Raw genomic sequence first — 26764 nt, 5'->3', positions numbered from 1 at the left:
CAGACCTCTCAAAGACTAAACCACCAACCAAAGAGTACACATGGAGGGACCCATGGCTCCAGCTGCACATGTAGCAGAGGATGGCCTTGTGGGACATCAGTGAGAGGAGAGGACCTTGTTCTTGTGAAGGCTCAATGCCCCAGTGTCGGGGACATTGGGGACAGGACAGGGGAGCAGGAGTGCGTGGGTTAGTGAGCAGGGGAAGGGAGGAGGGAGTAAGGAGGTTTTCAGAGGGGAAATGGGATAAAATTTGAAATTTAAATAAAGAAAATATCTAATAAAAAAAGAAAAAGAACCCTAAGGTCAGCCATTCAACATGAAGTTAAAGAGCTTTATATTGCTTAGTACCTACCTTAGAGAAACTTCTTAGCTGGTGAATGTGTTGGTCAGAAGCACCCTGGTCAGTTATTTCTGAATCGTAGAACAGGGAGGATCAGCATTCTCAGCTCTTTTATATGTTGTAATATAATTTCATTGGCAATAAAGGTATACAAGTCAGAAGATAAAGCAACTTGGGCTGATGCTTTACAGGCAGGAAGCATCCTTGCCAATTTGGCAGTGTGCTTCTGCATTTTTTTTTCATTTTCCAGTATACTAAGTTCCTAAGAGGTTGAGGCTTCCTTAGGAAGCCATACAGTGAATCAAAATGTGATTTTGTTTCATATATATATATATATATATATATATATATATATATATATATATATACAGAAGGACCACAGGTGCACACTCATTATTTTAAGAAAAAAAGAGATGAATTGTGTGTTCTGATTATTTTTAGGACATCTTTTCTTATGTATTAATAGCATTTTATTTCCTGTGCCATCTTAAAAATAAATGTTACGTAGGATGTAAAATCATTTAGAATTTTGAATTTTGAATTTTCTTGTGATTGTAAGAGAGTAGGGGTCAGGGGTGGGTATATTCTCGTGGAGATGTGGCAGAGGGGTGCGGGAGGAGGTATGGAATGTGGAACAGTTAGAGGTTGGACCAGGAAGGAGATAAAATCTGATGTGTTAAAAAAAAAAAGTCCTTGCCTTCTAGCCTTGCTTCCAGGGTTTAGAGCTCTATCCCCAAGGTTGCTGTTCAGGCACACGGTATTCACAACCAGACGGAGAGACAGGTGCTGTAAGCTTGGAGAGAAGCTCTTTGCTGAATCCCATGTAGTACAGCCTGATCAGAAAAGAGGATACTGAGTTCTGAGGATTCCACAATCTCTGGACCAGGAGGACACTGAGGATCCAAATGCACATCAACCATGAGGCTTCCAATCTTCCTTTGCTGCAGAATTCCCAGGGAGGCACCTATCTTAGTTGTGTGTGCACTGCCCTGGGGCCAAGAGGTGACAAAGGGCTATTTACCAAAGCTATCCAACAACTCACTGCCCTTCCTATCTGAGAAGAAATGGAAATATCTCAATCGTCACTGGGGTCCCAGTATCTGACAGGGTATCTAAGACAAGAGCCTAAGAGTGAAGGACTAGGGTTCATGTTTCCAAGAGAACAGGAAACAGGTAGTGACTTAGGCCAAGTAATTAGGGTGTTCAGAGTTTCCAGACCCTTTGGGGTTCACTTGCTTCCCCACAGGTTGTAGAGTTTTATGAGGCATGGATTTACATTTGCTCTTCAGAAATGAGCATAGTCTTCAAAGAGAGACTACAACTAAAACAAAAAAAAAGTCAACTATATTCCAATATACGCCCCCAATGTATTATTGAAGGAATCATGGTAGAAAAGATCATGCTTAGTAAACATCCAATAAATTTTTTGAATCTTTTTCATGCAAAGTTGGTTGAATTTATGGATGTAGAACCCTATGTGGATTAAATATAATGATGTCACCTTAACCACTAATTCTCAGGAAATTTTGTGTGGATATATAGTACCATGTTCTATGAGTAGTAATTTTTTGATGGATGACACTCAAGGGAAATTGTATTGTCTTTTCATATGTTTTCGTGACTGTACATTACAGTTATATATGTCCCCTAAAGAACACTGTGCCTCCTGGAACAAGATTAGGTTTCTGGAAGGATTAATTTTCTGCAAATAACACAGTAGGAGGTGCAGTAGTCACAATGAGGACAATGGTAGATGCTTTAGAATGCTGTTCAGCTCTTTATTTTTATTTTGTATAATGCTTGTGTTAAGGTTGTTTCTTAAGCCTTTAACTTTTATTTCTCCCCAAATTCCTCAGTGCTTTGGTTTATTTTATTTTGACTGCCAAAGGGAGTTTATTAATTGCCACCACCTCCAAAAATTATCAGTGGAATTTGCGGCAGTAGGAGTAGTTACGGAGATATTGGCAGCTGGTATTGTATTTGCTTGTACTGTGGGAGGAGGTCGAGGAGGAGGAATGCTTGGAGGAGGTCGAGGAGGATTGCTTGGAGGTCTAGGATACGGAGGAAGTGGTACATAAGGAGGATAAAAACCAAAGGGAGGAGGAGGAGGTGGTTGACCAAATCCTGGACCAAAGGGTGGAGGGGGTGGTTGACCAAATCCTGGACCAAAGGGTGGAGGGGGAGGAGGAGGAGGAGGATGATGATGATGTGGTCCTCTACGATCATATCTTCTAGGGCCTCTGTGACACTCACAGGACTGTGGGAGAAAACAATAAACGATTTTTAAGTTAGATATTTCACAGAGTTACTAGTATATGCACTTTCTGAGCAAGTTGCAATTGTAGATGGCTTCTAAAAGTCCAGTTCTCCCAAGACAGGGGCTGGCCTGAGTTTATCATCTATGTTCTTTTAAAACAAACTCTGTAATGCTGGAAACAGAATATTTTTATAGATTTCATGTTGCATGGAATAGTCTACTGACTTATAGCAAAGGTTCTTTGTACTGGAAAGAAGCATGTTACAATTAGGCTCTATGAGATCAGAGTGGCAACTGACTCATGACCTGCAAAAACAGGGACTCTTCTAGTGACCCCTTTCTACTGTCTTGGTCTTTATCCACATTTACCCTGATCTTGATACATTCATTGATGTTACAGTCTAGAGAGTGAGGGAAAATACATGGTACTTGTCTTCTGAGCATGTGTTACTATGAATATAGTTTTTATAGTTCTACCCATGTTTCCAAAATTTTCATATTATATTTCTTTTAAAATAAGAAAATAAGCTTGAATGGAAACTAGTAGTAATTCAATAGAAGTAAAAAGGAATGGTGCTGAATAAAAGTAGTCTAGTGTTGGTAAGGGTATTATGCATCTGGGCTGGGGAGACTAGTGTGAGTCAAGGAGAATCCACTCAATTGGAATATGAAAATCCCACAGGAAGCTTGTTACTTCATGTTCACTAAATATTAATAAACCTAGTTGGAGTCACTCAGCACTGTGAAAGAGGATGCAGTTTTATGAACTGTGAAAAGGATGGTCTTGGGATGAGGATGGAACTGCCTTCCAGGTTTCTCTTCTGCCTCTCGAGTCCCTTGAGGAAAGGACATGTCTATGCCAAGTGTAGACTATGGCAGGACAAACTGGCTTCTTACAGCCCTAGTTTGTGGTAATTTATTTTGCAGCAACAGAAAATGGTTACATGTTTCTAAGTAAAATCCTCAAACTACTCTGAGAATATATTTTCCCCTTTGATCCGAGCACACAAGTTATCAATGAAAGCTCAGATGTCATTGAATGGAAAGAAAATATCACGGAAAAAAAAATCTTAAGTTCACTTTTAGTAGATGTAGTCACTGAAATCAATCCCAATTGGAAGTAGGTTCTATAAAGGACTAGAAAATGTCTCTGTAACTCAAGAGCTTAGGATTGTTCTGGGTTTTAATTGCAATAAATTTCAAAATATGTAATAAAGTTTGTAAAAAAATATGTAGCAGTGGTGAGAAGTACTGGTGTGCTTCATGTGAGTCTATAGACTGAGTACTTAACAATACAAGGGATTGCCATATAACAATAGAGAAAAAATATAGTAATGAGATTCATTCATGCTCATAATTCATAATATATGTTACAAGTATCTTAAACCAAATTTTCACAAGATATGGTGGTATATGTCTGTAATCCCTCAGTCAGAAGACTGGAGGACAAAACTCAAAACTTAAAAGCCTGTTTGAGCCTGATCAAGACCCAAAATAAAAAGACCTGGGTTTCAAAAACAAAACAAAACAAAACAAAACAAAACAAACAAAAAACAAGGTATTGCAAATAGAGACCAGAGGGAGGCAGAATACTCGTCTCTGTAGTGTGAATATTGTGGTTAGAGTTCTACATCTATCATGTACCAACTGCATGACTAAGTAAAACTCTGGTTTTTGTCCTTTGAAAATGACAATCTAAAGGGAAATGATAATAACACATGTTCTACATCCTGGCATCATAAGATTATTTGTGTGATAGAGAGATTCACACCTGAGTCCTTTTCCTAAGCTCATTTGTGATTTCATGTTACCTAGATATCTAGGCAGTGCTTGTCTTGGCACTGCACTTGGTGAGCACTCATTGTCTCACTTGTTATGCTAACCTCCAGTTTAGTGATTTTTTTCCCTAAGATTCAACATTAAAAGTAAACAGAGCTGAAAAGTGTTGAGGGAAACAAATGCATTAGGAAGTTGGAGTGCTTTGAATAGAAGAAAGATTAAGAATTGCTTCAGTGGCAGAGAAGCCTATGAAATGAGCTGGGAAGACTGTAGAATACAAAGGGTCACGTCAATCAGAGGGACAGGATGTGTTCTTGTTCCTGTGCTGCTGATCCTAAATCAAGCTGGTATGGACCAATTCACTGATTCACTGTTGAGTTCTTTCTCTGATTTCTTCAGCAGATACAATACCTTCCCCAGGTTCAAAGTTTAGGCTAGCCCTTAAAAAGTGCCCCCTCAAGTTCAATTTCGGGAGCTGTGGTAGAAGATGCTCTTGGCTGTTTATGCATAGCCATTTGTCCTTAGTCACTGTCTTGGAATCCTCTCAAATTTCTTTTGTCTGTCCTCTCCAGTTTTATAGAGGCTTACACCATTCCACATTGACACCAGTTTTGTAGAGGCTTACACCATTCCACATTGACACCAGTTTTGTAGAGGCTTATACCATTCTACATTGACACCAGTTTTCTTTCTCTGTTTTCTACCTCATTCTGAGCCCCCAATTTTATCTGCAGATGGCTCCTCTCTTACTTCACAAGAGGTTACAGCAGGTTACACAAGAGGTTACCTGTCTAGGCCATGCGTCCTGTAAAGTCACTGATGAGTTCAGAGAATGACTTCTCCATTGTTTGGGATTGACCTTTTCCCTTTTATTCTGTAACTATATGTCACTTCATTTAACTAACATATTTCATTTAGAAAATGACCACACTTGTGTCTGATCACCAGCTTAGCTCCTGTCCCTCAATTCTGTTTAGCCTGATCTCAGCATCTCTCATCTTTTCTAATTTTTATTTTATCATTATAATGACTTAAAAAAAAAAAAACCTGAACTCTGCATTCTATTTTTGCTTCTCTCTTAACTAAACTGCAGAGAGGTTAAAGTCATTCCTCAGAAAATTAACATCAATTAACATTATACCTACTTTAAAGATCTTGCTCCCCAGGATCTTTATACTATCTGATTTTACTCTGACCTTTTTTTAAAATTTGCATCTCTGTAGTAAAGGTCAGGCATGTGTGCACTTTTCACTCCTCATCGCCCCTCACAGTCCTGTTTGTCTCTTTCAACCAACACGGCTCATAAATTTTATTCATATTGATGAACTGCTATTCCAAGACACATCTATGTTAGCAGTGCTCTCTCTATCTTATTAGTTCATTGAGCCCTGTCAGACATTCGGTACAAGGTGTTCTACTTTAAATGTTGATCAAGATCAATATGCAAAGATCATTCAGAATTTTAGTTTTAACTACCTAGACATAAACTGGGAAAAATAGTTTACATTTTTATTTTTCATGCAACTTAATAATGAACACATTGTTATTTTCCTAATGATTTATTACAAACTCTGTGACTATTAAGTTAAAGCAGATTTTCAAAGTGGAAATTAAACTACTTGATTGGCATTACGTCAGTCATTTGCAGATTGTATAAATTAGGAAATGCAAATAAATAACATTAAAAAGATATTAATGTTAGTAAGAGAACATGAAGGCTTGTGGCAGGTACAAGTGACACTCACCAGGAAGCATCCTATAAGAACCCAGAGGCCAAAGACCAAAGACAGTGGCTTCATCTTTTGGCAGCCTCTGAAAGTAAACACAGGGTTGGTTAGCATCATTTACACAATGAAATGGCATTAGTTGGAATATGGTATATATGTCATACAGTGTATTTTAAAATAACTTCCTGAATTTTATCTTGGATTCAGTATTAGTGGCATAATATTTTCAGCCTATAATATTTTACTCTAAAATGATGGGCCTAATTTTCATTTTTGACTTGTGAGCTGATGCAGGAAAAATGCCACACATTTGTCCTTGAAGAGTCTGAGCAGCAGAGGATTTTAAAAAGAAAGCTTTAAACTTAACAGTAATCATTTTTAGATGGACATTTTTCATTTGTTTATTTCTTTTTACTTTAAAATTGAAGTTCTATAGCATCAAGTTTCTGTAAATTCATATTTGAGATGCTACCACATTAACTTGATCATATTTAATTTATGACCAATAATAGAAAAGGAAGAAGTCTTCTTATAAAATATAGTAAAACATCAAAGCATTACTTAATACATAGACTAGTTTTAACAGTATACTGAGTCATTTTGTGTACAGTGAATGTTCTCAAATCTGCTTTCAGGTATGCAACTGTTTTCCATCACTAACTAGGACAGAACCAAACAGTATTATTTAGTTCTACTTTATTTTTTCAGTTGTCTCAAGGGTTTTGATGAATTTCTGTAGCCAGATGGCATGAATTATTTTTTTTCATAGCACTGCACACTATGTCAGCTGTCAGCTCCTCTGGTCAACCCTGTTGATAGTGTGAATGTGAGAGCTGAGCAATAAAAATCCTAGAAAGAATCTTAGGAATAAGATTCACTAGGCATTATGAGCAAATATTACATATCAGTTTTTCCTGACCTATTCTCCATGTGATGCTTAAAACAAGCAAAATGAGTTGTAAATAAATACTTCAGAATAATTCTCTATCAGAATACATCTGAGAGTAGCCATCATTAACAATGTCAGAGAACCATAAGGTACAGGAAGGAGAAAAGGGAATTTGGAGAACTCACTATCCTAAGTTGTCAACATGAATACTTTTCTGTTGCTTGCATAAGTTTTCAAAAATAATACATTTTATGACTCATGGTTTCATGTAGGTACCTATTCTTGCATTAATGTAACAAGAATATCTTATAAGCAGCTCATTAAAATGCTGTTTTTGAAAAACTGGCAACATTTAATTCGAAGGTAAAGGGCTCCATATTGCCAGGTACCTACCTTGGAGAAACTTCTTAGTTGGTGAATGTGCTGGTCAGAAGCACTCTGGCCAGTTAATTTTGAGTGGTGGAAGACCGAGGACTAGAACTCTCAGCTCTTAATATATGTTGTAATATAATTTCATTGGCAATAAAGAAGCACAACTTGGCAGATAAAGCAACTTCGGCTGATGCTTTACAGACAGGAAGCATCCGTGCCAATTTGGCAGTGTGTTCCTGAATTTTTTTCTTTTCCGAATATACTCAGAAATTAAGTGATTGAGGCTTCCTTAGGAAGCTGTACATTGAGTCAAAATGTGATTTTGTTCCAGGTAAATACAGGGGGACCTGAGGTGCACATTCTTTATTTTAAGAAAAAAATACATGAATTTTTTATTCTCATTGTTCTTATAGGACACCTTTTCTTATGTGTTAATCTCATGGTACTTCATATGCTATCTTAAAATAAATGTTATGTGAGAAGTACAAATATTTAAAAAATTGAATTGTCTTGTGAGAAAGAATTTAATAAGGAAAATGAGACAGAATTAAAAGTTAGTATTGAATATATGTTGTAGTATCACTAAATAACAAACACACACACACACAAACACTCATAGGTTACTATGCTAATAACATCCATAGTTTCTAAAATAAATGACTCATCTGCTTAGATAATATGGATTTCAGTTTTAAGTTTTAATTTGTAATAATCAAGTAGTACTTTAAGTTTGAACTTACAAGTTTCTACACAACTGGTCTCATGCATTATTTTCACATTTACACAAAGTTGACTTAGTAGAGCCATTTGTGTTTAGTGCTGGGAGTGAACCCACAGCATTGTATTTCCACCAGGCTTAGTGTTTTTGAGTTTTGGGATCACTGTTTCTTTTTTAATTTGGGACTGTGTGTTATAAAGTTACTCAGGTTGAACTGCTATTAGTGGTCAGTGGTCAGCAACTTTCCTAGTCCTGTCACCCTTTCATATACTTCTTCGTGTTTTGGTGACCCCCAACTATAAGTTAATTTTGTTCAACTTCATAATAATTATAAATCATAATGTATCTAATATTCAGGATATCTGATATGTGTTACCAAATGATCCTAACCCACAGGTTGAGAACCATTGGTCTAGGTGGTCTTACTAACAATGCCTTCTGAGTGACCATGATTACAGATTTATACCATCAAACCAAGCTGGACAAATGAATGTTAAACACACACACACACACACACACACACACACACACACACACACACACGGTGCTTGGTTTTACATTTTGTCTTAAATACTTGAAATAGCAGGAAATATAAATTTACTCATCTAGGGAATAGTAAGAAATCTAATGTAGTTTCTTAAATGTTATATTTTATCTCTCTTGTGAATGATTATTCTAAGATATTTAAATTCTTTTGTATTTTCTGCCTCTCTCTATTCCTTCCAGGTCCTCCCTACCTTTCTACCCACTCAACTTTATGTTGTTTCACTCTTTCTTTAAAGAAAAATCCCAAGCTATCCACAACAACAAGGAGACCACCCCCTACACACATACAAATAAAAACCCACAATGGAATCAAAACAATGAGGGAAAAGACATAGCAAACACAAGAATACAAAAGCAAAACAAAGGAACCCAAACAAAGCTAACTGAGACAAAAAGTTTACAAAATACGATTAATTTAGTTTTGTGTTGTCAAACTACTTTTGGGGATAGAGCCTGCCCTGAAGTGTGGCTCATACATACAGTGAGACACCTTTGTAGAAAATACCAATCATGTTTTAATTGCAAATATCTTCCTGGTAGTGATAGAAGCCCATGTGCACTCCCTGTCTCAGTGCAAGCACTCCATTGGGCTAGTCCCTGTTTTTTTGGAATCACCAACCTCCTCTGGATCTTACAATTTTTCTGCATGGGTATGATGTGAGGGCTTTGATGAAGACACCCCACTTAGGACTGAGTGCTCCAAAGTCTGTCTTTCTTTGCACGTTGTCCTGTTGTGGGTCTATGTGTTAGTTAAATCTACTATAAGAGGAAGCCTTTTTAATGAGGACTGAATGAGTTATTGATCTATTGGCATATTAGCATGTCATTATGAGTTTGTTTATTGCTGTTTTCTTGTTAGAATATTAGTATTAGATTTTCCGTTAGGATCATAACCCATCTAATCATAGATTCTTGATCACTTTATCATTGTCAGGTATGGGTTCTGTCTAATACTGTGGGCCTTAAATACTGCCAAAATTGTTGGTTACTCCTTATAACATTTGTGCCACCATGACACCAATATTTCTTGCAGGTAAATCTCGCTTATAGGTCCCAATATTTGTAGCTAGGAGATACCAATATTTATATTTTTTCTCTAGCATCATACAAAGTATCTTCCAATATCTTTACCACTAGTCAACAGGAGTAGAACTTCTATTTAGGTACAAACTCAACTTTTCTAGTTTTGATGGCATACTGAAATGTTGTCTTCAGCAATAGGTCCTTAAACTCGGGTTGTTGAGAGTAACCAATAGCCATGAAAATAGCCATTAATGTTTAGATTTTCCATAGGGTACCTTAGTCAACAATCCATCAAGATGTAACCTAAATACTGGCACTGGAAGTTTTACTAATGGCACCAGATCTCCATTTGGGCATTGTTTTCCCTATGGTTTGGTGACTCCATTTATATTACTTTCATATGTGTATGTATTTTAGGATGTTTCTACACTGGTAAGTTTCCATATGGCTTTAAGTGGTCTTTTGTGTAAGTCTTTCTGTCTCACATTCCTTCCTTTCTCCTCTTCCATCCCCTCCCTATTTAATTCTACTATTGTAGTTTCTCCTTTGTCTCACGATTACAATATATTCTGTTTCCTCTTCCTTGGGAGATCCACTGCTCTTCCTTGTTGTAGTCCTTAAAAGACCCTTATTTAGAAAATATTAAAGGAAGAGCTATAACAAGGTGTGCTTAAAAGTTTATGTAATACTTTACAGTATTAACTTGAGGAGTTTAAATGAAAATTTGATGACATGCGGCTTTTAGTTATGGGAGAATTTGCTGAACATTTTTACTTAACTGAATGAAAAGTACAGCTTTGTAGTTTTGGTTAATCTAGGCTTTGATAAGTCTGTTTCACTTCATATTTGGAATCCCTTCCCATGCTCCATGCCTCCTTTCAAACAGAAAGACGTGCTATATATCTAATAGCATTGATCCTTGCAAAGATGGAGTAAATTAACAGTCAGGGAAAAAAATCATTTTGTTTCAAGCCTGAGGCTAACACATATTATTAGCTGGGCTGTACGGATCTTATGTAACAAATTTTTATATTATTGTGTCTCAATCTCTTCTTTTCAAAAATGTGTTTATCTCCTTCTCTTTATAGGCTCAATTTTTTCATTCATTCTGTGGGCTATATAGTAGATGTAAGATACAGTTTAGCTGTAGTTTCATCTGATTGTGAATGCTTAGAGATGAAAACTTATTTGGAAATCACAGATTTTGTATGAATAAACACAAGCTGATATTAATTATAAATTACTACCTCTAATATTCATGTTGTTGGAGCATCAGTATTTTTCAAAATATTATAGCAATATAAGGAATTATAAAACTCCAATTATTGGTTACAAATCTTTATTCTTTTTTTATTTTTTATTAGATGTTTTCTTTATTTACATGTCATACAATATCTCCTTTCCCAGGTTCCCGTCCAAAAAAAGAAAAAAAAGAAAAAAAAACAAAAACAAATTCCTGTTCCCTTCCCCTCTCTAACAAATCTTTATTCTTATCTGCTGATGAGATGCCACAGGCCTAAACATCACTGAGGATGGTTCTCTGAGAGAGTCAACACTGAATGAAACTTTCCTTTGACAATTCAGTCTGGGGCAGGATCAATATCTCTTTCTTTTTCAATGCTAATGAAGCTATCACCCAAAGGTTTTAAGTCAGGCATATGTACATTGTATGGATCATTGCCTAGGAAGAAAAAGGGATTAGTTCTGTCAGGACAGATTGTTTCTGATAGGGCTGCAAGAAGAAAAGTTTCAGAGCAGCACCAAAAAAACAGAAGCACATGTCAACCAAGAGAGAAATGATCACTCATGCCAATCCATGGCTTTCAATGATTGTACCCAATATCCTCAGGAAGAATATTTCCATAGAGCTGATGTCTCTCATTACAGGAAATTCACAGAACAGTAGAACATGCTATTGCCTTGATAGAGACATATGTAACAGATGGAAATATTTTCCTAACGTATTTATTTGATGTTTGATATCTTTTGCCCTGTGATATAACTCTTATTTCTGTTGAAATGTATAAGCAAAAGCTATTATTTCTCAACTGGAAAATTATATAAATGTTATTATTTTATATTATTCTTAAAAAATTATTAGTTTCTAGATTAATGCTTTCCTAAATATTTATCAAACTTTAGAAGGTACATAATGGTTTAAAAAACTCTGTGGAAGTTTAAATCATTTTGCAATTTCTAAGCACCCAAAGTTAGCAAGATAATGAAATAAGATAAAAATCCATATTATCAGCAAAGTATAATCATAGTAATTATTTATGAGGACCATCTTCTCTCTTGCTAAAAGTTATAAGAAAAATAACTTTCCTCTTTATGTTCATACAGAAAGCAAATAAACTTTATTTCTAGCAGGAACCTGGTTTTTGAGTATAATCTAAATGTTCCAAGCCTATGAATATAAACAACTCTATAATTTCACTTTAAACCTACTCTATAAAACAAAGAAACCCACTCATCTTTCAGTGTTTCTCTTCTTTAGTATTCCTAAATTTATCTTAATTTTTGCTTAGTATTTTTTAAGAATTCTTTAACTAGCACCACAGCTAAAGCACTACTCCCCTTCTCTTTACCTTTTCCAGTACCTGCATGCTGCTCCCACATTCATGACTTCTTCTTTGTTTATTATTGTTGTTAGAAATATACACACATGTCTATGTATATCCATTTAGGTATACATTTATATGCAAATATATATAAACCTACTAAATTTATTTATACATACATATATATAATATACATACACACACATATATATGCATGTATATGTATATACATATATATACACACACACATACACACACACACACACACACACACACACACACACACACACACATATATGCATGTTCCATGGCTCAACACTTGGGATTGGACAGCCTATGTGAGTGCTTGTCCCTGGGGGAGACTGATTCTCTGCCTCTTAGCAGCCATTAATCACCTGTAGCTCTTCATCTAGTCATGGAACTATGTAAGATTTCCCTTGGTCATGTAGGTGTGTAGCCTGGTGCTGCCCTTATGCTGGCCAGCTCTAAATCTTTATATATAAATGTAGCTCTCCCTTATCAAAGATTTCCCTTTCCTTTAAATCCAATGTGTACTATTACAGACAAACAGCTGTTAAAATGTGGTGAATAAATTCATGGTATGCCCAACATGAACAGATACATCTGTAATAGAACCCTAACTTATCTTCACATCCTCTCTTTTACTCTAACCTGCTCTGTCCATATCAGACTTACAGCTAACAAAAATAGTCAACATACCTAGATCACATTGCAAAAACACAAACACTTGTAGCTGCTTGTGTTTTAATGCTAATTGGACCCCCAAACTGTTTTCAGGAGACTGTCTGCACATCGCTTCTGGGAGCCCACCCCCAGTAAACTCTGATTAGTAAATAAAGATGCTAGCACTCCAGAGATTGGGAGGAGATACATAGGCAGGGTCTACGGTTCCTGGGATTGGGACCACGAGGAGAAGGAAGGAGGAGACATGGAAGCTGCCATGTGAGGGCAATAACATGTTGGAGGGAGCAGAGCCACTGTAAAGGTGTCAAGAGAATGCAGCCCAGAGTGCTGTTCATTTGGGTCAGGAACAGACAGGATGGAATGTAGAAATTATTAAGTAGTAACTAGGAGTTATCAGTATGAAGTAGATTCTAACATCATGGAGGTTAGGCCATTGCCCAGCTATTGTGTTGCCTAAGGTATATTAACACATAAACTCTCTCTCTCTCTCTCTCTCTCTCTCTCTCTCTCTCTCTCTCTCTCTCTCTCTCTGTATCTTTCATTCAGGAACATAAACCATTGAGGCAGATAGTAACCCTGTGTCAGGATTTATTAAAAACATTCATATTAACAAAACTATGAAACATCAAGCGAGCATCTCCTCTCTAAAAGCTACCAGTCTTGTAGAAATATTTGCCAATGATAATTACCTAGATGATCTCCAGAGCACAGACTTTAAATGAACAATATTAAGTATCATCAAAGGATTCAAAGTATGTAAGAAGACACTAAGAATCAGCTCAGTGAAATCAAGGAGAAAGAACTTAAGGAGAGTAAAACCTCAGTGATTCCCAAGAAAAACCAAAATAAGGCTGGTGGAAAGACAAAGACAATTCCATATTTGAGAGAAGAATTAAATAAGGAGAAACACTGTGGAGAACTCAAGCTGAAATGAACATGGAGTTGAAAAACCCCAGTAATCCAATGGAAGACCTCAAAGGATAGCCTTGCAAATAGAATGGGTCAAGCAGGAAAAAAAGAGTGTCAGGCGTCAAAGATAAAATAAAAATAACACACACACACACACACACACACACACACACACACACACGGAACATATAGGAAATGTGGGACACAATGAAAAGCTCGAACCTCAAAATTATAGGCATAGATGAGGGAGAACCCCATGTCATTGCCATAAACTAGATCTTTAAGAAGATAATTGAAGACAACTTCCCCAAACTAAGGAAAGTCACTCCTATAGAGATCCATGAGCCAAACAGAACACCAAAGAGACAAGAGCAGAAAAGAAAATCTCCATGGGATGTCAATTAAAAATTAAGTACACATAACAAAAAAGTATATGAAAGCTGCAAGAGAAAAAATTACAAGTCACATATAAAGGAAAATTCAGACTAAGAGGTGCTTTCCAATGGAAGCTCTGAAATCCAGAACTGTTAGCAAGTCTTTTCAAATCCCAAGAGATTATTATGGCAACCTACACTAATATACCCAGCAAAAGGGTATACTAGATGAAATGCCCAATAGTGGGGATAGGGAACTCTTAGAGTCCACCTCTGGTAGAAAGATAGGGCATCAAGAGGAGAGATGGGTTTGCCATCCCACAGTCAAAAACTCTGACCCAAAATTTTTCCTGTCTAAAAGAACTGCAAGGACAAAAATAGAGAATAGACTGAGGGAATGGAGGGAATCAAGGGGAGGTTCCATGTCAAGGGGTGGCTCCAAGGCCTGACACAATTACAGATGCTATAGTGTTCTTATAGACAGGAGCCTAGCATGACTGTCCTCTGAGAGGCCCAACCAGCAGCTGACTGAGACAAACACAGGTACTTACACCCAAACAATGGTCTGAAGTCCAGGACTCCTGTGGTTCAATTAGAGGAAGGATGGAAGAAGATGAGGAGTGGGCAACCACTTAGGAAGACCAGTAGTCTCAAATAACCTGGACCCTTGAGATACTTCAGACACTGAGCCACCTACTGGGGGCAGTATATCATGACAGCAGTAGGCCAGGATGGAGACATCTCAGAAGCTGGTGACAGCTCCTTGTAAAAAAGATGGCCTCTAGGACCCTGAGAAGCAGGAGACACATCTTTCTAGTGGACCAACCATCTGAAATAAGGGACTGCATCTCAGTAGCCTGCAGCACCTCTTCGTGAAAAACAGTCGTTCCCATTTCTCCTAACCTTAACCCTGAACAATGGCCATATAGATTATGTTTGTGCGCAACTGTTTTTCAGTTGGCCGTTGGGTGCCTAATTATTTTATTATATCTGACTTATTTTATTATACCTAAACTATCCTATTTCTATCTCCTTCTGTTCTGGTGTAATCTGTGAAAATAAATGTTCCTTGATGTAATGATTTTTAAACGATTAAAAATTGAGGCATGGGGCACAGCACAGCACAGTCCTAATGACCCAAGTGCATGCTGTATGTTCTCATTTTGAGAACAATGCAATGACTGTACAATGGTAGTTCCAGATTAATGTTTGACTTGTAAAGAAAATTTGAAGTTATTAGCAAATGAAGTAGAGCCAACATTGGGACCCACCCCCAATAAAAGGAAAAAAAAAACTATTGAAGTTATGAAATATGTTTTGCACAACCTTTAAGAGTAGTTCCTAAGATAAGAAAGTATAGAACACATAAAATTATATACACTAGTAAAACTAAGTCAAAACACTGGGACTCTTAGGAGAGTCATTGTGTATAATGTGCAAAAGCAGAAAGCTAGTGGAACGATTGAGTAAAGGGTTAACTTGATTCTTTCTGGTCACTGCCTGGCAGCTTTGTCCATGTCATTTATCATTAGAGCTTCACAAGAAAGTACCTGACCTCAGAGCTCTGAGCTCTGAAGTATAATAAGTCAAAAAGTTAAACCTTAAATAATGATAAGTTTGTAATTATTATTATTTTGGCCACAGGCCTGGGAATGGGGGAAGCTTAAAACTTTGGTAAACAATTGTAATTTTTGATTTTTTTGTGGGATATGGTTATTCTTTTGAATATGATTTGGAAATGATTATACAATTTTTTTCTACCTGCTTTTGTAGTATCTAGGGCAAGAAAAAGGCACGAGATCATGAGAAAAGCCTGTGAAGAGTAAGTGAAGAGAGAATGTGAAAAGTGAGTGAAGAGAGAATGTGAGGTGTGTACAGAAAGTGTGTGTGTGAGTAAAAGGAGAGTGCATGTGGTGTATGTGAGATGTATGTAAAAAGTGTGTGTAATAAAGGGGAACACAGAGGTGCTTAAGAGTGTGGGAGTTCAAAAAAGCACACAGGAAAAAAGTGTGCCCTTCCCCCCAGCCTTGAGCAGGCTGAATCAGGCCTTGTTAGTCCACATAGAGGTAGAGTCTTCCTATCTAGGTAAAGGCTGTTGTCCTGCCACATCTACAGCTTCCGGTAGGAAGCCATTACCTGAGTAGCTGAACTTGTTTTCCTGATGTGATCCTGACAAAGCAGAGAGAGACTCTGACAAAGAAAAGAGATCCTGGCATAGTGGGAGATGGGCTTCCCCCTTTTAAAAATTCAGACTCCAGAATTAAAGATGGGGCCTTGATCAGAAACTTTGTGTTGGTCTCATTCTTCTCTTGCCATTCATCCCTTACAGCCCCAGCTTTCCTTTCAGGAACCCAGTTCTCAGTGGCCACTGGTGGCTACGGGTGGTACCTGAACAAGGGACCTTAATACGGAAAGGCTGATTGAGGGGCACTGTCTTGGTGGAGCTCAACAGAAAACAGAAGATGGTATCTTGCATGGTAAGCAACATTCAATATTGATGATAGCGCTAGCCTTAAACTTCATCTTTTTGAAACTTTTGCAGTGGGTATGAAAGGATTCAGGCTAAGTTGGGGCAGCATAGACCCAGAGCTGATCCCCCTTAGGAATTGACAGTGGAAAATGAGATTGGAAAATTCTAAATGGCCCTTTGTCCACAGCCTTCAAAGGCTGCTTCAGGTGAGAGGGGTAGGATTTGAAGAACAGTTGTCAGAAAACTTTTCAGATCAGATAGATCCTTGCTGCCCATGGTTTCAAGAAGAAAGAACTTTAGATAAGAGAACCTGGGAAAAAATTGGAAAGGCTCTGAGAAACACCCAGGCAGATAATATCACCCTCTGCTTCTGGGTGCTCATAAGAGATGCTATTGATGAAGAGACATCAGATAGTGCCCAGGGAGAGCTTGAAGAATTTCAGGAAGAATGCCTGCCAGAGAGGGCTTTCTTAGAAAAGGGCCCTCTCAACTCTAAATTAGAAAGGTATAGAGATTTTAGTGATGAGCTAACTTTAGACAAGGAAGCTCATTCAGAAAAAGGAGCCACCAAATATTATGATAAGGATTGGTCTCCAGTACATCTTATGCTCTGCCTATGGCCTCTACTGTAGGAGATGCCACCCAGATGGACATGGAACTAAGTAAATTAGAGTTTGAAATTAAGCTGCAGAAATTGACTAATGAGTTACAGGAGCTAAAAAAGGTGTCACGTACAGGGAATAGCAGCAATTCTGAGATACACCAATCCCTGCTAGAAAGAGCTGTGAGTCAGGATCAAGGGAAAAGGCAGGATACATCTGACATGCTAGCTTTCTCTATAGTTGAGATAATTGACCAGCAGAACAATAGAGTCAGACAGTATTAGACTTTGAAGTTCAAGGTGATAAAAGTTAAAAGTAGCTATGGCACAGTATGGCTCTACAGCTTCTTTTACACAAGCTTTATTGAATACTGTGATGGAATAAAATTTATCTCCCCAAGATTGGAAGACTCTATGTAAGGCTACTTTGTCAGGAAGAGATTTCTTACTTTAGAGTTCTGAATAGTGTGAAGCTAGTAAGAGAATTGCCCCATTGAATGCTCAAACCGGGAATACAGACTGGGATACTGACATGCTTTTAGGAGAAGGCCAGTATGAAGGCAATGCTAATAACATTGTTTCCTGTTGGAATGTATTCGCAGGTTGCAATGGTTGCCCACTGCACTTAGAATCAGTTACCAACTAAAGGGGATCTCCATGGAAATTTAGCCAATGTTAGACAGTATCCTGATAAACTTTTCCAAGATTTTGTAGACAGGACAAAAGAAGCTAGTAGAATTTTTGGAGATTCTCAAGCAGGAAATCCTTTTGTTACAAAATTGGCTTATGAGAAGGCTAATGCAGTGTGTTGCACTGCTATTCGATCATATAAAGAACAGACAGACGTAGTTGGGTATATTCGTTTTTGTGCAGAGATTGGGCGCCTTCATATAATCAGGGATTGGCCATGGCTGCTGTTTTGCAAGGAACCACTGTGCAAGCAATTGCTTGCACAGAAATGAGAGAATAAAGTATGTTTTATTTATTTATTTATTTATTTATTTATTTATTTATTTATTTATGTTTTTATTGGATTATGATGAGAAAAGTTACATGATTTCATTTTATCTGAATTTGTTATCATTTAAAAACATTTTAAGTAAATAGAATTAAATCACATTCTTGTTTACCTTTTGTACCCCAACTTCTTCCAGAGACCTGTCTTTCAATACCTACAATATCTTTTTTTGTCATATTCTTTAAAATTTATAAAATATTATAACAATAAAAATGAGTATTATAAAAGTTGTTTGATATAAAACAACAATCAGTTTAACAGTCTTATGTGGATGCTTGTCTACAGCAATACTGAAAATATATATGTTTTTCTCAGTATAAATAATAAATAACTCTAAACATATTACTGTATATTTCAAAATAATACATCACTATTAGTATTTTCTTAAATGAACATAAATATATAAAGTCTTTTTGTTTGTTTGTGTGTTTTGCATTTAGTAGAGCTTAAAATCTTGGTTCTTACTGTGGTACAAGTCCAAAATAAGAACAATTTTTAGACATTGGATTTCATTGTAATAAGGCTGTATTTCAATGACCCTCACAACACCAAAGGATTTTACCTCCATTGTAGCTAAGCTGAGAGTTGACAGTTCTGCTGCACCAAGGAATGAATTGTAGCCACGATTTTTGGATACAGACTTCCTGCTATGATCAAAGCTATTTGACTTGAGTGAGTGACTTTATTCTCAGGCCACAGAGAACAGGTTACATTCATTTAAGAAATGGTGTGTGTATCAAGATGTTCTATCCATAAAGTCATTCACCAACTGTTTCAATGAACAATGGTTCTGCTTGGAGGGTGGCACAGACATTAGGTGAGGGTAAGAATTTGGTTCGTTGGCTGTGATAATTTGGAAAAGCATTCATCTCAGAGAAAGAGTAACTTATGAAGTCCTCCTCTTCAAACTTGATACAAGAGTTACAAACATCAAGCAAAGAATTCAGTCTCACTCTTTGTTGTTCTCTTACAAGCCCCCCTCCCGATTAAATTGTCTATGTTTCTTTTGGGTATGTAACTACTTTTGAAATATGTAAGCCATTCTGAAAACCATAGAATAGTGTAAAAACATCCAGTAAACAACCCTACTAATGGAGAGGTTGAGATTGGAGAAGCAAGATTTCAAGACCATTATGTTGTATACAGCAAGACACTGTCACAAACAAACAAATTGAAAGTGTATATGGATTGTATAATATTGAACCTATTTCTACAATTACCAATTAGAGAGATCACTGGATGACAGCCAACAAATTTCTAATTCCTCATATTTTTGGATTTCAATCAATTAACATGTGTTGGTAATATTAAATTTTCATATTAAGGTATTAAGAAAAAGTAATTGTTACTTTCTGTTATTGTTGTAAGAGGTGGAATTAGGTTTGTGTGGATTTGTTGAAAGATTACTTTCTTTCTTCTTCTATGGGTGTAGCTTTGTTCCTTATGTTGATGTTTTCCATCTATTATCCTTTGTAGGGCTGGATTTGTGGAAAGATATTGTGTAAATTTTTTTTTGACATGGAATATCTTGTTTTCTCCATCTATGGAGCATTTTGTTGAGTATAGTAGCCTGGGCTGGCACTGGTGTTCTCTTATGGTCTGTATGACATCTGTCCAGGATTTTTTAGCTTTCATAGTCTCTGGTGAGAAGTCTGGTATAATTCTAATAGGCCCGCCTTTTATATGTTACTTGACCTTTTCCCCTTACTGCTTTTAAAATTCTTTCTTTGTTTAGTGTATTTGGTATTTTGATTATTATGTGACAGGAGGAATTTCTTTTCTGGTTCAGTCTATTTGGAGTTCTCTAGGCTTCTTGTATGTTCATGGGCATCACTTTCTTTAGGTTAGGGAAGTTTTCTTCTATAATTTTGTTGAAGATATTTACTGGGCCATTACATTGGGAGTTTTCACTCTCTTCTATACCTATTATCTTTAGGTTTGGTCTTCACATTGCATCCTGGATTTCCTAAATGTTCTGGGTTAGGAGCATTTTGCTTTTTGCATTTTCTTTGACTGTTGTGTCAATGTTTTCTATGGTGTCTTCTGCCCCTGAGATTCTCTCTTCTATCTCTTGAATTCTGTTAGTAATGCTTGCATTTACAACTCCTAGTTTCTTTCCTAGGTTTTGTATCTCCAGGGTTGTCTTTCTTTCTGATTTCTTTATTGTTTCTATTTCCATTTTTAGATTCTGGATGGTTTTGCTCATTTCCTTCACCTGTTTGATTGTGTTTTCTGTAGTTCTTTAAGGAATTTTTGTGTTTCCTCTTGAAGGGCTTCTAGCTGTTTACCTGTGTTCTCCTGTATTTCATTGAGGGTGCTATTTATGTCTTCCTTAAAGTCCTGTATCATCATCATGAGAAATGATTGTAGATCTGAATCTTGCTTTTCTGGTGTGATGGTGTGTACAGGACTTGCTATGGTGGGAGTATTGGGTTCTGATGATGCCAAGTAACTGGTTTGTGTTCCTTATATTTTTATGCTTGCCATATATCATCTGGTTATCTCTAGTGCTACCTACCCTTGCTAAATCTGACTAGAGCCTGTCCTTCCTGTGATCCTGGTTGTGTCAGAACTTCTCAGAGTCAAGATGTGATCCTGTGATTCTGGGATCCTGTGGTCCTGGGCTTGTTAGAGCACCTGGGAGTGGGGCTTCTTCTGGGTGTTGTGGAACTGGCTGCAGAGTTTTTGCCCAATGTTTGCTCATGGCACCCACCGGCCCAGACCATAAGTGTTTTACATGAGGAGATTTGGGTCATTTTAAACATGACTGTCCTAGGAACAGAGGTGCCTAAAGTTGGCTATCAGGCTACACCCCAGGTGTTTGTCCTCAATTCAGGAATGGTGATCATTAGGCCAGGAAATATAAATTGAAGACAGATATTCAGGGCAATCCTTGGTTGGGGAACAAAGGGGCCAGCCTCAGGCCACCAGACACACATGACAAGCAACTTATGAAGCCATGAAGCTGCTGTCTAGCCATAGAAATCCGTTTTTGAACTTATCAGGGCAATCCTAGGAAGTACAGGGTAGAACTCTGTTCCACCACCACTAAATATTAACCCCAGACATGGGAGTTCAAACTCTGCCTACAGGAGTTTTTACACCTTTACCTGCAGAAACTTGGAGATTTCTTCTAGAGCAAAGTAGTACTGCCCCGGCCCGTGGGGCATTCAGCAGGGACCTAGGGCAGGGGAGAGAGACTGAGGCTGGACAAGAGACAGAAAGAATGAGAGCAAGACAGGTGTCTGATCAAGCTCTGAAAACTTCAGGGATGGCAATATAAGGATAAACAAGAGTAAGCTTGAGGAGTGGGGAACAGCTGCAGGGGCTTTCCAAAGGCCAGGTATCAGTCTTCAGTCTCTGGAACCAGCAGTCACAGAGTTCTCCACACCCACAAATAGTCTTACTGTTAGATTACACAAGTTCTCTCAAGGCTGTATGTGTAAGCTAGTAAATTTCCACAAGGCCATGGTTAAGGCAATGGCTCCTGGCACAGAACTATTATAAAAGGACTGCAGATTTATCCAAGTGTTATAGATAATGATTATGAGGGAAAAATTAAAACTATGGCTGCTTACCCTCATGGTATTATACCTGTAACTGCTAACCAAAGAATTGCTCAACTTATTTTAGTTCCTTTGCATCCGCTACATTCCAGATTTGTTAAAAGTGGTTCCCCTGATGTGTACTGGGTTCAATCTATTACTAGTAAGAAACTAACCTTAAATTAATAATTGAAAGAAAAAGCTTTGAAAAATTAATAGATACTGGGGCTGAAGTAATTACTAGAGGACAAGATTGGCCTTCAACTTAGTCTTTATCTGATAAGCTTACTCATCTCCAAGAGATTGGTTATGCTAATAACCCAAAACAAAGTTCTAAACTTCTAAACTGAAGAGATAAGGAGGGCAGTTCAGGACAAATTCAGTCTTATGTTATGTCAAATTTGCCTATTACCCTCTGGGGAAGAGATCTCTTGTCACAAGTGGGTCTTATAATGTGTAGTCCTAATGAGGCAGTGACTAAGCAGATGCTAGGACAAGAATTTTTGTCTGGTCAGGGACTAGGAAAGGAAAGACAAGACATTAAGATGTTTGAAGGTCCTAAGCCTCACTCTAACACTAGAGGCTTGGGGTATTTTCCATAATGACTACTATCGCCTACATCCTATGCTGATAAAACTTTAATGGCTTAATAATATTCCAGTGTGGGTTGATTAGTGATCTTTACCTAAAGAAAAATTAGAAGCCACTTCTTTGCTAGTGCAGGAACAATTAGAGGCAGGGTATCTAAGAAAATCTCAGTCTCCATAGAATACTCCAATATTTGTTATCAAGAAAAAATCCAGTAAATGGAGATTGTTACAAGATCTAAGAAAGGTTACTGAAACCATGGTACCTATGGGAGCTTTACAAACTGAACTTCCATCTCCAGTAGCTATTCATAAAGGATATTATAAAATAGTGGTAGATTTAAAAGACTTTACTATTCCTTTGTACCCTGAATATTGTGAAAGATATGCTTTCAGTGTTCTTTCTATTAATTTTAAGGAACTATAAAAAGATATCAATGGATAGTTCTTTCTCAGGGCATGGCTAATAGTCCTACCTTGTGTCAAAAGTTTGTGGCACAAGCCATTAACCCTGTAAGACAACAATAGCCAATGATATACATCATTCATTACACAGATAATGTCTTAATAGCAAGAAAAGATACTCAGGACTTATTTTTATGTTATAGAGATTTACAAGAGGCCTTAGCTGATAAAGGACTGCAAATAGCTCCAAAAAAGGTACAAACTCACGATCCTTATAATTATTTGTGCTTTAGAATTACAGATCAAACCGTTTTCCCCCAAAAGATAGTTATCCACAGGGACAGTTTAAAAACTTTAAATGATTTTCAAAAACTGTTAGGGGATATCAATTGGCTTAGCCCTTATTTAAAGCTTACTATAGGGGAGTTGAAATCTTTTTTTTTTTTTTTTTTTGGTTTTTCGAGACAGGGTTTCTCTCTGTAGCTCCGGCTGTCCTGGTACTCACTCTGTAGACCAGGCTGGCTTCGAACTCAGAAATCCACCTGCCTCTGCCTCCTAAGTGCTAGGATTAAAGGCGTGTGCCACCACTGCCCGGCTAAAATTTATTTATTATTATATGTAAGTACACTGTAGCTGTCTTCCGACACACCAGAAGAGGGTGTCAGATCTCATTATGCATGGTTGTGAGCCTCCATGTGGTTGCTGGAATTTGAACTCACGACCTTCTGAAGAGCTGTCAGTGCTCTTAACCACTGAGCCATCTCACCTGCCCCATAAATCTTTATTTGATATTCTTAAAGGGAGCACTGATCCTACCTCTCCTAGATCTTTAACCTCAGAAGGATTTCTGGCCTTACAACAAGTAGAAAGAGCTATTGAAAAACAATTTGTTACTTATATAGATTATTCTTTGCCTTTACATCTGTTGATTTTTAATATGACTCATATGCCTATACAATTATTGTGGCAAATGGCTCCTCCTATGTGGTTACATTCAAGGATATCTCCTAAACATAATATCCTGCCATATTATGAGGCAGTAGCCTATATGATTATACTTGGAAGGAACCAGGCACTGACTTATTTTGTCAAAGAACCAGACATTATTATTCAGCCTTCCAATGTAGATCAAGATACTTGGCTGAAGCAACATAGTATAGATTGGTTGCTTGCTCAAATAAGATTTAAAGAAACTATAGATAATCATTATCCTCAAGATAGGTTGATAAAAATTTTAAATGTACATAAGGTGATATTTCCTAATATGATATCTTTACAGCCTCTGCATAATGTTTTTTTTTCTTCTGATTTTTACTAACAGCTACTCTAAAAGAAGAGCTAGATATCTTGTTCATAATCAACAAGTAGTCATACAGACTCCTGGGTTCTCAGCTCAATTAGCAGAACTGACAGCAGTACTGAATGTTTTCCAGTCTGTGGACAGTACTTTTCATCATTTTACTGATAGTCTATATGTGGCCCAGTCTATTCCTCTGTTAGAAACTTGTGGTACATTTAATTTTAATACAACAGCAAGATCTCTGTTTTCACAATTGCAAAACATCATTCTTGCTCGAAAAACTCCTTTTATATTAGCCATATACAAGATTATTCTGGTCTTCCTGGACCTTTAGCTGCAGGCAATGATTACATTAACAGAGCTCTAATAGGAGAGGCCTTAGTTTCAGATCCTGTTACATTGGCTAGACATGATCATAATAAATTTAATCTTTTTAACCATACCTTAAGGCTCCAACATAAGATCACTAAGGAACAGGCAAGAAGGATTGTAAAACAATGCCATAACTGCTTTGCATTATTTCAGGTTCTACATTTAGGGGCTAATCCACGAGGCCTTATGCTCAACCATATTTTGCAAATGGATATAACTCATTATGCAGAATTTATAAAATTGAAATGAAAGGCTGGAGAATCTTAGAATGTATAATGTATAACTTTTACCTAAAAGCAGGCATGGAAAACCTCTGCCACAAGCCAAAAAAAGGTGGAGTAGCTAGTTCCAGGAACTTTGCTAATCCAGAGCCTCTGGGCTCTGGTTCCCGATACCTGCCCCTCCTGAATGATCCACTATGAGGGGGGAACTAAGAATGAAGGTCTAGTGGTTTATGAGACTCTCCACCCTGTCAACCAGTAGATGGAGATTACATTCCTAGAATGAATGTGTTCCCCTCCCTAACTGAATACCTTGGGTTGGGTCCCTCTGAAAGTCTCCACTGTTTATGTTCTGTCTCCTAGGTAACTCTCTCTCCGCCCCCAGCTCATGGGTTTCCCTTTTAAATATCTCACACTTCTTGTGTTCGGGGTCAAGCTCTGGCCAGCATGGTCACGAGATCGACCCCGGCGTCGAACTTTGGCCAGCAAGGTCATGAGATTGACCCGGTACCGGTATCCCCAATAAACCTCATGTGATTGCAGCAAGTTCAGTCTATCGTGAGTCATTGGGTGGTCGCGTCATACCAAGACTTGAGTAAGGATCTCCCCAGTTCCGGGGGTCTTTCAGAAATACATATGTGTTTGTATTGACACTTGTTCAGGATTCCTTTTTGCTTCTCTACATATGGGAGAAGCCCCTAGGAATGTAATTGATCATTGTTTACAAGCCTTTAGTGCTATGGGATTACCTCAAACCATTAAGACTGATAATGGGCTAACCTATATTGGCAACAAATTTATATGATTTTGTAGGGAATTAAGTACTGAACATAAAACTGGAATTCCTTATAACCTAATGGGACAAGGAATTGTTGAACGTACACATCACAATCTGAAAAATTGGCTTTTAAAAACAAAAAAGGGCTCCCCAAGGTCACCAAAAGCACATCTTGCTTTTGTCTTGTTTTAAATGCTTTGCAAATTGATGCTAAACGTCAGTCTGCAGCAGATTGCCACTGACATCAAGTCACTTCCAGTTCTTATGCCATTGTTAAATGGTGGAACCTCCTAACTAATATGTGGAATAGTCCAGATCTCATTTTAATATGGGGGAGTTCTATTTGTTTTTTTTTTTCTTCACAAAAAGAAGACAGAGGACTCAGGTTCCTTCTGGTCTGGCTCCTCTGGGGTCCAGAGTAGACCTTGGGCACATGCTCTGCAGCCAGTCCCACAACACCCAGAGGAAGCTCCACTCCCAGGCACTCTGACACACCCAGGATCAGAGGTGAGCAGGAACCAACATCTGTCCCAACACTGGGAGTAACTGGGACCAACGGGACCAGGTACACAGGAACTCCGCCAGCCCAGTGACTTGGGTTCCTTCCGGTCTGTCTGAGCTGGGGTCCAGAACAGACCTTGGGCACAAGCTCTGCAGCCAGTCCCACAACACCCAGAGGAAGCTCCACTCCCAGGCGCTCTGACACACCAGGATCAGAGGTGAGCAGGAACCAACATTTGACCCAACACAGGAAGTAACTGGGACCAGCAGGACCAGGCACACAGGAACTTCACCAGCCCAGTGACTCTGGTTCCTTCCGGTCTGTCTGGGTTAGTGTTCTGAGCAGACCTTGGGCACAAGCTCTGCAGCCAGTCCCACAACGCACAGAGAAAGCCACACTCCCAGGTGATCTAACAAGCCCAGGATCCCAGAATCACAGGATCACAGAGACAGCTTCACTCTGAGGAGTTCTGATACAACCAGGATCACAGGAAGGACAGACTCTAGTCAGATTTAGCAAGGGTAGGTAGCACTAGAGATAACCAGATGATATATGGTAAGCATAAAAATATAAACAACACAAACCAATTACTTGGCATGATCAGAACCCAATTCTCCTACCATGGCAAGTCCTGGACACACCATCACACTGGAAACGCAAGATTCAGATCTACAATCACTTATCATGTTGATGATATAGGACCTTAAGAAATACATAAATAGCACCCTCAAAGAAATACAGGAGAACACAGGTAAACAGCTAGAA

The 26764-nt window shown here is 37.9% G+C and overlaps 1 protein-coding gene across 2 annotated transcripts in view; it reads right to left on the bottom strand.

Annotated features, from left to right (window-relative positions):
* Nucleotides 1-2094: 2094 nt before the first annotated feature.
* Nucleotides 2095-26764, bottom strand: part of LOC116070602 (submaxillary gland androgen-regulated protein 3A-like) — a 29388-nt gene continuing 4718 nt past the window's right edge. For both annotated transcript variants that reach the window (XM_031342047.1, XM_031342046.1), the window contains exons 2-3: nt 6122-6188; nt 2095-2597 (exon numbers count right to left, since the gene is read on the bottom strand). In XM_031342047.1, coding sequence (XP_031197907.1) covers nt 2211-2597; nt 6122-6175 — 441 coding nt within the window. In that variant the 5' untranslated portion in view covers nt 6176-6188 and the 3' untranslated portion in view covers nt 2095-2210. The remainder of the gene's footprint in view (nt 2598-6121; nt 6189-26764) is intronic.

Source organism: Mastomys coucha, unplaced genomic scaffold (genome assembly GCF_008632895.1).
Source record: "Mastomys coucha isolate ucsf_1 unplaced genomic scaffold, UCSF_Mcou_1 pScaffold22, whole genome shotgun sequence".
NCBI classification, from domain to species: Eukaryota; Metazoa; Chordata; class Mammalia; order Rodentia; family Muridae; genus Mastomys; species Mastomys coucha.
This window is presented reverse-complemented; position numbering and strand designations above follow the sequence as displayed.